Source organism: Suricata suricatta, chromosome 4, assembly GCF_006229205.1.
Source record: "Suricata suricatta isolate VVHF042 chromosome 4, meerkat_22Aug2017_6uvM2_HiC, whole genome shotgun sequence".
NCBI classification, from domain to species: domain Eukaryota; kingdom Metazoa; phylum Chordata; class Mammalia; order Carnivora; family Herpestidae; genus Suricata; species Suricata suricatta.
Window position 1 is genome coordinate 64,783,504 of NC_043703.1, and position 12,331 is coordinate 64,795,834.

The 12,331-nt window shown below is 37.0% G+C and overlaps 1 protein-coding gene across 1 annotated transcript in view; it reads right to left on the minus strand.

The window, feature by feature from the left end:
- The window catches only part of NBEA (neurobeachin), a 655,079-nt gene that overhangs the window by 108,132 nt on the left and 534,616 nt on the right, over positions 1-12,331 (minus strand). The window contains exons 48-49 of the mRNA XM_029938475.1: positions 9,571-9,728; positions 9,140-9,255 (exon numbers count right to left, since the gene is read on the minus strand). Of these exons, the coding sequence (XP_029794335.1) occupies positions 9,140-9,255; positions 9,571-9,728 (274 nt within the window). The remainder of the gene's footprint in view (positions 1-9,139; positions 9,256-9,570; positions 9,729-12,331) is intronic.

Sequence of the window (12,331 nt, forward strand, 5' to 3'; positions counted from 1 at the left end):
GTAATACCAGTTAGGTTCTGGCACTTGGAGGAACCTAGTTATCAACTGTTCTGTTCTGTTTTTTTGTTTTTTATATATTTTTTTTAAGGATAATTAAAATTTAGTAAATAACCATGTGCTATAATTGATAGGGTTCTTTTCTATTCCAGTAGTGGTAAGTGCTGATTTTTATTTTTTTTACTAACTATGCTTATGAGGTTTTATCTTGGAAGATGAATATTAAATATTGCAAACCTATGACACTAATCTACTCAAACAATAAAAGTGAAGCACAGTAAATGAGATCTCAGAAACACTGGATATGTTTCTTCATTGGAAGAAAAAAACTTTTTAATTAAACCATCCAATTTAATGTTTTTATATGGCACTTTAGTTCTGAAGGTAAAGTGATCTAGAGACAGCTGACAAAGAAATTATAACTGCAATTCCTTGGTGAAAATGTTAATGACAGCAAAATATTGTTTAATTAGATGATTGCAGCATCTGGATTAACACTCTTTAAGAGCGGAGTTCCTGAGCTTGTCTGCTTCTTCACACTTTACAGACATTTTGTCATCTCTAGGTCATTAGGAAAGAATTTTTAATGATTTTTCTAGAAGCAAGCAGTTCAAGTTACATCTAATTAGATGACAATAATAAGCCCAACACATGCAGTAGCTAAATATATACATAATTAACCAGGGAGGCCTTGTACATCACAGAGTAAAAAAGTGGAAAATGCTAAACAGGAGAAAAAGGTTGGGGTTGGGGAAGTTGTGCTGAATTCATTAGCTGATCATATGAAACACAACTCGAAACCTTTAGAAAATTCTCAGACCTAAGGAATCATTTACACAAAGCGATGTTAGCAGTCGCTCTGCTATTTTCCTAAATGCAAGGATGCCAGGTTTTAACATCTTGTTCGTGGCAGTCTCTAATAAGGTATAAAATGAGGCACAGGTTGTATCTTTCAGAACACAATGAACAGAAATTGGGCCAACTCCAGGAACTAAAGGTTGAAACCATATTTTATTTGAACTCTAATCATCATTAAAATTCTTCTACATTTCAGAAAAAAAGAAAAGAAAAAAATTCTTCTACATAAATCTTCCAAAACTTAATGTTCTTTGAAAAAACAAAACAAAACAAAACAAAACCATGTGTTCCCAAAATAGTTACATAAATTATACCAGAGTCCTGAGCTGGCCTTTCGTGCAGTTTTATAAGTCATGTCTTCCCAAGAATATTTAATGAAATAATAAAAAAAAGAATCTGAACCTGCATGTGTGGCAGGTTCCCAATGAGGCAGACATACAGGGAAAATGAAAAAAGAGAAAAACCACCAAAACTGTGATGTATACCACTATGCTTATGAGCTTATTAATTTATACTTTCAATTTCTATAATGAGTATTTATTAAGTTTATAAGTCGAACAAAATAAAGATCATGAAAACATCTGTGGGCTTTTAGGTATCTTCTAAAATATGTTTTCTGAATTTCTGATAAACTTATTACTTAAAGTATCTTTACAAAACTTACCTATATATAATAAAACATGTGTTTATTTATATGCAATTATGTATATATACATATATCACATGAGGGTCTAAAAAATCTAATAATGCATTAATACTATGACACTGTTGTTTTATGCTTTATACAGAATCTTTTTTTTTGAAAGTATCTTGAAAGGAGAAAAGTAAAATTGTTCAAGTATGACAGACCTCAAAATATGAAGAACAAGAAATGGGGCATAAATGTCCTTTACATGTCATGTTAAAATAATATTTTGGAGAAAAAATGTTGAGTCTGAGGAACCAAAATACCTTTTTACAGAAAATGAAAATTTACCAAGACACATTAGCCTATATATTTAAAAATGTGAAGTCAAGAAAGAGTGTTTCTTCTTTCCAGACTCCCATCTTATAACTTTTCTACTTTATTTTTCATTTTTTTTGAGTTTATGTAGTTATTTTGAGAGGGAGAGAGGGAGAGAGAGAGAGAGAGAAAGAGAGAGAGAGAGAGAGAGAGAGAGAGAGAGAGAGCGAGAAAGGCAAAGAGAGAGAAAGGGAGAGAGAGAATCCCAACTAGGCTCTGCACTGTCAGCATAGAGCCTGATGCAGAGCTCAAACTCACAAACCTGTGAGATCGCAACCTGAGCTGAGATCAAGAGCCAGATCAAGAGTCCCCCACTGAGCCACCCAGCACCTTGTAAATCTTCTCTTTAATCCAGGAAATTTAAAGAATCTCTCATCCAGCATTTCTAGTAGATTCACATAACAGATCACACAATCAAGCAAAACACTTGCAAAGCCTAATTACAAATCAGTTTAATTTGATGGGTATCTACTTTGCAAAACTTGCTTTTTTATTTCTGTACCAATCTCATAATCTCATTAGATGAAATATTGACATAAAATGCTAAGGATAAATCAGCATAAATGTCAAAATGTATGGTATGGACAGTGCTACCGGTGATATGAGTGTCATGGAGGATTAATACAATTATCTTTAGGTATATCTTTTATTTATTTATTTATTTTTTTTAAAGTTTATGTATTTTGAAAAAGACAGAGAGGGCAAGTGGCAGAGAGGAAGAGTGAGACAGGGAGAGAGAGAATCCTAAGCAGGCTCCACAGCGTCAGCGTGGAGCCTGACGAGGGTCTCGAATTCACCAACTGGGAGATTATGACCCGAGCTGAGATTAAGAGTCAGACAATTAACTGACTGAGCCACCCAGGTGCCCCTCTTTATGAGGTGTATCTTTTAAAGAATATAGATGTAGTGCAGTGGTTCTCAAAAGTGTGGACCCTACACCAATGGCCACCAGCATCCCCTGGAGACTTGTCAGAAATGCAAATTCTTGAGCCCCACTCTGAAGCTACTGGGTCAGAAGCTCTGGGCATGGGGCCCGGTGATCCTTGTCTTAGTAAGCCCTCAGGCGATGGATGCTGGGTGATGCTGGCTTGGTGGCCATGTTGCTGGTGTTGACCGTGTGCCTGGTGGTCCTCAGCCAAGTCCCTCTCCAGGAGGTGCCAGCATCAGAAGAAGCCCTCTCACCCAAGATCCTGTCTCCTTCCAGGAGTCCACATCCAGTGACAGCAGTGTGGACAAGGCAATGGAGGCCTGGCCCTCTGGCCTCAAGGCAAGACAACTCTGAACTCCTCGCTCCTGGAGGCATTTTCTGCATTGCCTTGGGCTTCAATTTCCCCTTCTGCTGAGTTCCACTTTCTTCACTCCCTTACAGATGTGATCCCAAAGGTACGTTCCAATAAACTTCCTGCAAGCAAATCTCTTTCTCAAAAAGGGCTTCTCTGGATCTGAGACCCAGCTGAAAATAGTACCAGGTTCTACATCAGAGGTGATAATTCCAGGCCCACTTTTTTTTTTTTAATTTTTTTTAATGTTTTTTATTTATTTTTGATACAGAAGAGACAAAGCATGAGAGGGGGAGGGGCAGAGAGAGGGAGACACAGAACTGGAAGAAGGCTCCAGGCTCTGAGCCAGCTGTCAGCACAGAGCCTGACGCGGGCCTCGAACCCACGAACGTGAGATCTGACCTGAGCCGAAGTCGGAGACTTAACCGACTGAGCCACCCAGGCGCCCCCCAGGCCCACTTCTGATGCTAGAATATCAGAATCTGGAAAACTCATTGCCACAAATAAACTTCAAAGGATTCTTTTGACGAAATATAAAAGAAAATAATAAAATTATGTAAGTCTTTAATTGTTTAGGTTTTTAAGCAGTCAACAGAATAAAGCTGATGACTGGGGAGGAACTTGAGCAGTGCCACGAATATCCCGAAGGGGCCTCTAGAGCCGAACTACTCCCGTTAGAATTCTGACTTCGTACTTGTTAGCTCTGGGCCTTGGGCAAGTTATCTAACTTCTCTGTACTTTGTTTTCTCATTTGTGAAATGGGGACAAGAGCAGAACCCAACTCTTGGGGTTACTGTTGCATTTTAATGAGTAAAGACATAAAGCATCTACAACAATATTTGGAACATTCTAAATTGCTCAATAAAATGCTGTTGTTTATGGTTTCTTAATGTTGATACTAATATTAAAGAAATATTTTTTTTAATTTTTAAATCTTTATTATTGAGACAGAGAGCACGAGCAGGGGAGGGGCAAAGAGAGAGGGAGACAGAATCAGAAGCAGGCCGCAAGCTCTGAGCTGTCGGCACAGAGCCCGATGCCAAGAAATATTTCAAAAAGAAACCATAACACTAAACAAAGAAACAATAAACAATTTCTTTTTTCTGAACCTTGATATTAAGAATAATTAAAGAGAGGTTTTTACATAAGGCTATAATAGTATCAGCCAACTATGTATTGGCTTTGGATTAACCAGGAAATGAAATACAATTTGTCAGTAAGAACACTAATATCCTTTCAAGAAATGATAAATTGTAAGTTTCAATCAATTGCCTTAAATAAGTATTTATTGAACAACAAATGCATTCTCAAAACCATGCTACATAACAACATGATTCTATTAGTGGAACCCATGTTAGGAAAAGTGATACTGGTTCAATGAAACATCTTTACAACTCCCTTTATTCTAGGAGCCTTAGAGAACTCTGAAAAACGTTCCAATAAGAAGAAACAAATGGATATATTTTTCCCCACAAAGCAGAAACAGTAGCATTCTAATTCTTCCCTAACAAGTACTCAGTTTGGCTTTAGTGAAGCTAAAACCACCACCCAAACCTTCAATGCTGATGCTCTGTACAAGATGGCACTCCTACTTAAAACTTCAGGGTGATGGCCAGGGAAGATTTAGCAGGGATATACCCAGGGAGAGTACCTCAGGATATTTGCATTCATAGCTTTTTTCAATTGTCATTCCAATTCTGCTCCCAAATAAAGATTCACGTTGCCAGCATAATCACCTATCTAGACAAAATCCTTTAAGAGCTAATTCAAAGTCCACCTTTTCTTTTTTTTTTTAATTTTTAAAATATTTTTTTAATTTATTTTTTGAGAGACAGAGCTACAGCACAAGCTGAAAAGAGTCAGAGAGAGAGAGGGAGACACAGAATCTGAAGCAGGCTCCAGGCTCTGAGCTAGCTGTCAGCACAGAGCCTGACGCGGGGCTCGAACCCACAAACTGTGAGATCGTGACCTGAGCCGAAGCTGGCCGCCCAACCGACTGAGCCACCCAGGTGCCCCTGAAGTCCACCTTTTCTATGAGGCTTCCCTTGAACAGACAATCTCATCGTCATCTCCCACTTCTGTAAACTTTTATGACTGTTAATGGCATGTGACTGTATGCTTTCTCATATATTCTAAATGTTTTTATATGCAACTATTGTTCTGAAAATTAGATCTTAAATGGTTAGAGCAATGGTGCTTGAACTGTATATGCATCAGAACATCCTAGAAGGCTTACTGAAAGGCACATTGCTGGGCCCCACTCCCATGGCCTCAGATTCAGGAGGTCTGACGAGTCGTCTGAGAATAGACACCTCTAACAAGTCTCCAAGTGACACTGCCAATCACCAAACTAGAGCACATCACAGTGATCTCTACTTTTTGGGCAATGACATTGTATATGGAGTCATCCTCCCTCCCTCTCTTTCTCTACTTCTCTCCCTCTCTCCCCATCTCCCTCTCTTTGCATAGGTACTGCCTACTTAAATCTTCTAATCCAACTCTTGACCCCACATCTTCTTTTCTCTTGGAATGCCCTCTGTTTACTTTCTAGTGAATTCTTATAATTTCCAATTTAAGGGTTATCTATGAGACGCTCTTCCTGATCTCTTAGTTATAAGTAGTGCCTTCTAGTTCTGTGACTCCAAATGGCTCTGTATATTCTCCCATTCTAAAAGTTATCACTTTTCCCCGGAATTGCTGGTGTGCGTATGTGTCTTGCTGACTACACTATGATCTCTTCAGAGGCAGAATCCATGCTTTAGTTTCCCCTGCAATGTCAGCACCAGAGTGTGTGTTCAGTAACTATTTTCTAAAACACCGAACAAACTGACTTCATATCTGGAGACCCGCGGTACTCCCCTGTCAACAGCTCTCCAGAACTGTGGGCTATCTCATTTCTGATTCAGGCCATACAAAGTTGTCAGTTTCATCTTCCTAAAACTCCATATTGTGTTCCCTTCTACTCAAAAACCATCCTGACCTCTCAAGAGTCTAAGATCAGGGTCTTTACAATCTGGCTCTTACCGAGAGCTCCAATAGTATCACTTATTATTCTCTGCTCCAGCCAAGATAGGACACTCATGTCCACTGAACACATCACGTGTCCAATCGGCAGAAGTTTCTGTAAAGCTCTGCTCTTTTATTCCTCCCCAGTCAAACACATATTTAAAATTCCTCCACTCTGCTTGGCTCTCACAGCATTCATTATTTACAGCACTTATTCAGCACTTAACATCAGCTGTCTTAAAATGCTCTCTTATTTATGTATATTTCATTTACCCATCCAGTTGTAAGTGCTCTGAGCTCCTGGTCCCCATTTTACAATTCATTTTATCCCACTGTCTACAACAGTCAGGCTCCAATGTTTAGATATAATCATTACAAAGGAAAAGCCCTATAAAATTTTTTTTAAAAAGCCAGTGGCCTATACATTCTTTATGTCATCAAATAAAACAGACTCCAATGACTCAAAAGAGAGTAGAACGATACTGAAACATCCCTTAGGATCTGTGTGCTCTGGCTCAGAAACCCAAAGACTGTCCCAACCAGAAAAAACACAGTGTTTGTATTGCTCAGGAGCAGCTTACAGAAGGGAACACAATGTTATCCTATGCAGACCACAAACTTCCCAGAGCTTGACAGAGAAAGAAATTCCCAGAAAGAAACAGGCATGGAGTGGGCAGTGGTTATAGGTACCATATTGTGGGAAGTGTATCTGACATCAGTAAAATGTAGTGGGAAAGGATGGAGCCTAGAAGATGCTTTAAAAAAATGAACTAGACCACATTCCATCCAGAAAGACAGCAAGGATCCTACCTTAGAATGGCAGAACAGTTTAATATGAATGCAGCTCGACTGGAAACTGAGCTGTGAGTGAGGTATATCACCTTATCTTCTGGTTTTACATACAACAGGGCCAAATAGTTAGCACAGCCAGCGAAGAAAATCTTATGCATATCTATGACATATGGCAGACAACGAGTCTTGAAAGATCTCTCAAGTATAGATAACAGAAAAGCCTAACACAGGAAATATGGAAAAATACTGCATAAAGGTGTAAAGAGAACAAACATTATCCTAAAAATCAGGTAAAGATCTAAGTAGCTGAAAATAATATACTGCATTAACAAGAAGAAAGTTTTAGTAGAGTTTGAAATCCTTCATAATATGCAAAATATAGGGACTCCATAAAATATGAGTTCCATAAGAATACGGATTCTGGGTAGTAAGTCATATTGACAAAAATAAGTAATGGATGAGATGTAAATTGAGTTAAAGTTCTTACATAGAAGTAATTAAAACTGCTGATTCATATTTGAGATCAAAAATAAGAGAAATATATTTCAGAGGGTTTTTAAAAATTTTAACATATCTCTAGGAGACTTAATAACAGGATGCCTACATTTACTAACAAAGTGGGCAAAAATGTATAAGACCAAAGAAAAACAAAAGGATAAACAACATTTTAAAAATGGTACAAAATGAAACAATATAAGTCCAAACATATCACTTGTTACAACAGATATAAACAGATTAAATATGATTACTGAAAGAGTAAAGTCCAAGATAGGGTCACGACTTGAAATTCCACCTATGCTCTAGGACAAAGTGGGCACATCTCAGATTCTGTCCCTCTTCTCTTCGCCACTGAAGCTTCTGTCGGCTACATCTTACTGTTACCTGAATATGCTAATGAAGTTTTTTATGTTTCAGATACTTAAGTTCACTCTATCTGTACATGAACATAGTATGTGCCAATTAAACAGTATAACCTGTTTCTCGTATCTTTAAGGGAGCAAATAGGTTTCTTTAAGATATAAACAGCCTGTATACTGTCTAGTGACATATATATTCTATGTACAGAAGACATCATGAATGCATCATGCAGATACATGTATGTGATGGAGATGTGTGTATAAAATACATAATAAAATTTAATTTATGTACTAGTCCTTTGGTTGTACCTCTAGCATCCTATTCACAAAGGCATTCACATTGCAATATGTATTTAAATGATTAAAATGCAAAAACATTTCCAGCAACATTTTTATCCCTTTTTGTTCACAAATTCTGTTCTCTCGCCTATCTAATATTTATCTGTATCACCCATATTTACTATGTATATCCCTACAGCATCCATATTCACACACATGTGATTGACTTAAAAAGAGTAATATTACACAGTTATCCTTTTAAAAATGATTCAGAGACCGTGTCTCGACATTCACGGTTCTGAGCCTTCATTCATAATAGACTAGGAACCAAATGGGAGCGTATGTATTGATGTAGTTACTTCAATTCATCTGATTCCAAAAAGTTTTTGCAGAGCCTGATTTATAGAGGTAAAGTTTTTGTAACTCAACATGAATAAGGGCTTTTGGAACTTAATTTAGGAAAAAAGAAAGAGGTACTTAAATCTCATAAACATGTTTAACCACTGACAGCCAGTGATTTAACAGGAAAACAAAGCCACTACCTTCTTTCAATTTGCAGGCACGGTGCTGCAGAGGTTGATGGCAGTTACTCATCATCTAGAAATGCAATCTGATTTTATATTTTTATTTGAAGATTTTAAGGAAAAAAGATCGTGTGACCTGATCATGCCATAATCCAGGTGACATCTGTACCAGGCAGAGTCCTGCTGTTATTCTCCTGTCTGGCTGCTGTGGCCGAGAATGACAAAGTAGGGAAATTACATTTTCCCATTATTATTTCCAGGCACTTTCTGGCAATGGTTTGTTGACTCTAATAAACCTTCAGACAAAACTGTCAGCAAAGGAAATGGCAAAAGGAGAGCAAGGAAAAGGCTCTTCAACAACAAATGCATCGAAAACCTCAGTACCAGCTTGTACCACTTCTGATGACATCGAATGTGAGTTCTTCCACATTTATACTAATGCTCTATTTGAATTCCAAGAAAAAAATGTATTCCACCAAGACACATTACCAATGATTTTGATGAACAGAACATATTATGAAATTAAAGAATGAGATGTCTTACCTGCTATAGTATTAAGAAACATCAAATATTCGAAATTGGAAATTTCCCTTCTTTGCCAGCGCTGAGTCATGTTGGAAGATTTGTAAAGCTGTCGGGGAGTGGCCAGTGATATCCTCCTAAGAATTAAAGCAAATCATAACAAACTTAGTCTCTTTTAACTCATATGCCTTTTAAAACTCTACATAAAAATGGATATTTAAAAATTAAAATAATTAATGGTTTATCCTTAGGTAGATTAAAATACATTTTAATTGCAGATATTAGCCATCTTGAAAATTCTACCATAGAAAAGATATATTCAGGATAAACCAATATGAAAACACCTTTTCATGTAATACGGCTGCAAATGGTTATTCTACAAGTCAACAAGAACAAAAAAAGTGAAACTACACTCAAGTAAAAGTAGCTTTTCAACAATACAGCAAATCTACTCCATGCTAATGAGCCATGCAGGTAGGCGGTCAGGTGCCAGCTTACAAGCATTGGATTTAAACCTATAATAATGGCTGCTGCTGAACTTTATACATCGGTACAGTCGTGTTACAGTGTGGCGGGTCTCTCCACAGTGTGCGTGGAGTACAGCCTCTACCTACACCGGACGTGAAAAAACAAGCTGGGAACTTCGAAAACATGAATTCAGTAGAAGGGACACAGGAATAGCTCAAGGGAGTAAAATCAGGACAATCTGTGTTAAATTATGAACTTTTTGAGGTTCATCATGTTTATGTAAAAGAGAATGAAAGTGACCTGTATTTGTAAAAGTCTGCTAAGGCTACTGAGTTTCTAAAATGATCAGTAACCTAAGACAAAGGTTCCCAAACATTTTCAATTCATGCTACCCTTGGTGTGTCAGGGACTTCTTCATGTTGTCCCCAGGCCAGGAGAAATACCTAATAGTCACATTTATTAAGTGTTAAATAATAAATACTTAAGTCTTAACAATTAAGTAGCTGTTGGAAAATATAATACTCATAAATTGAAAGAAGAATAGTATTTTTACTTCATTCTTAAATAACTACAAATACTTAGTAAAGGGCCGTGTACACTGTGTGGGCACCACAGCCTTGTTGTCACATCTGACACCATCCCCTGTATCTCCTGTTCCACACTGAGTTGCATGCAGCTCTGCTGTTTTTTTTTTTTTTATCATAGCAACTCCCAAAAAGTGTCCCACAAAGCTAGTATGTCGTGAGAAAGAACACGGTTCTATCTAACGCTGAAATGTAGAACTAACTTGAGCTAAGAGTTTGCGCAGTATCTGAAACATGTTGCTGGTTTTTCTTAAAAAGCACGAAATACCTGTGAGTTCACTGTGGCATCCCAGGGTTCCCTGATGCTCAGTTTGGGAACTGTGGACTTAAGACTATTTTTGTTTCATGCACTATTGTCAAATATTTCTATGTGCATGGAATATTAATAGGCGCTGTCTTATACATAGTAGGAGCTAAAATATATATTAGTTGAGGCTAAGGAGGGGGGAGGAAGGATGGAAAGGAATTTGTTAACTCAAATTCAAATCTGAATTATGAATTCTAAGAATTATTAGGTGTAACTCAATGTCTAAAATATTAACTTTAACATTTTTTAAAATGTGTATTCATTTTTTTCAGAGACAGAGTGTGAGTGGGGGCAGGGCAGAGAGAGAAAGAGACACAGAATCCGAAGACAGGCTCTAGGCTCTAAGCTGTCAGCACAGAGCTGACACAGGGCTCGAAACCACAAATTGTGAGATCATGGCCTGAGCTGAAGTTGGATGGTTAACCAACTGAGCCACCCAAGTGCCCCTAAAATATGAATTTAAAAAAAAAACTTTCCTCATAACATATATTTGACTCATACTGACTCCAGAGGAATTATGGGTCTAATGAATCACTTCATGGCAATGGTAAATGGTATATACATTTCATAGTTCAATTCTCCAATTCAGTATGTTTTTCAATTAATTTATTATATGATTTTTACAGTGTTTCCAGATTTTGATCCACACTGGCATCAATAGTCAAAATTTCCCAGCTATACTTCTACTCACACAACTATTTTATGTAATAAACTTTATCCCTGATCCTGAATTTGTCATGGCAACATGCTAACATAGTCTCTGAATTATCAAAGAATTAACTAAACTTTGCTTCATCAGATTTTGATTTTGCTGCAATATAATCATATACTTGGTCTAATTTGTATGGTATTACTATTGTAATCATATTCTTGCTATTCTGACTAAAACTCTTACCTGAAGCATGTTCAGGTAAGTCTTCTAAAAGTCTACAATGTATACAATAACATGTTGAATGCCTTTGTTGACATTTTGAACCCAAACAATTTAAGAAGAAAATTCGTGATCTGGAAATAATTCTGACCATCAAAAATATCCCCAAACCAAAAATCACACAAATCCTAAGTATAAATAATGGTGAATCACGGGGGAGAGTTATCCTGTCATTCTTAGAGTATGTAATAGTGAAAAAAAAGTGTGGGTATAAGAAAGGATTTGAGAAAAGCCAATTGTTAGCAGGTCTAGGGAAACGATCAGCATTTCCTGTTTACTGCTTCATCTTTTCCACTGTAAATTCATGGAGAGCAGGAACCTTGTTTTACTTACTGTTATATGCCTTGACTTTAGCAATACTTACATATAGCGGGTCTCAATAAGTACATACTAAATGATTTGAATTATTGGTAACCCCATAAGAAAAAATGGCTGAAAAGAGATGCGATGCTAAAAAATTAAATAATTCAACCATATGAAGAAGAAAAATGGGAAACCGTAAATCAGTAGGGCTGTTCAAAATATCTATAACAAATTTAGATGTTAGAATTGAGGATAGCCGGAATGTATTTGGGCCACAGTAGGATGCTTTTATAATCAGGAGATAAGATGAAGATAAAATTGCCCTCTGAGATATAAACTATTAAGTACTATAATAAATGGTAACCATTTAACATCACAAACCTATGGATACAACTAGGTGTATCCTTAAGAAGTATATAATCTAATTAAATCCAAAGTTAATTGATTGTACTGATTATCTGAATAGAAAAATGGATTCACCCAACAATGGTAATCAGCATGGAATCCAGAATATGGGAAGTTTTTGCTGGTGCTTTTACATCATTATGCAGGGGTGATGGTCTTGTTCTTATGACCACATGGGAAACCTTGACAGATGACGCAGGATAGAAATGAAGAGT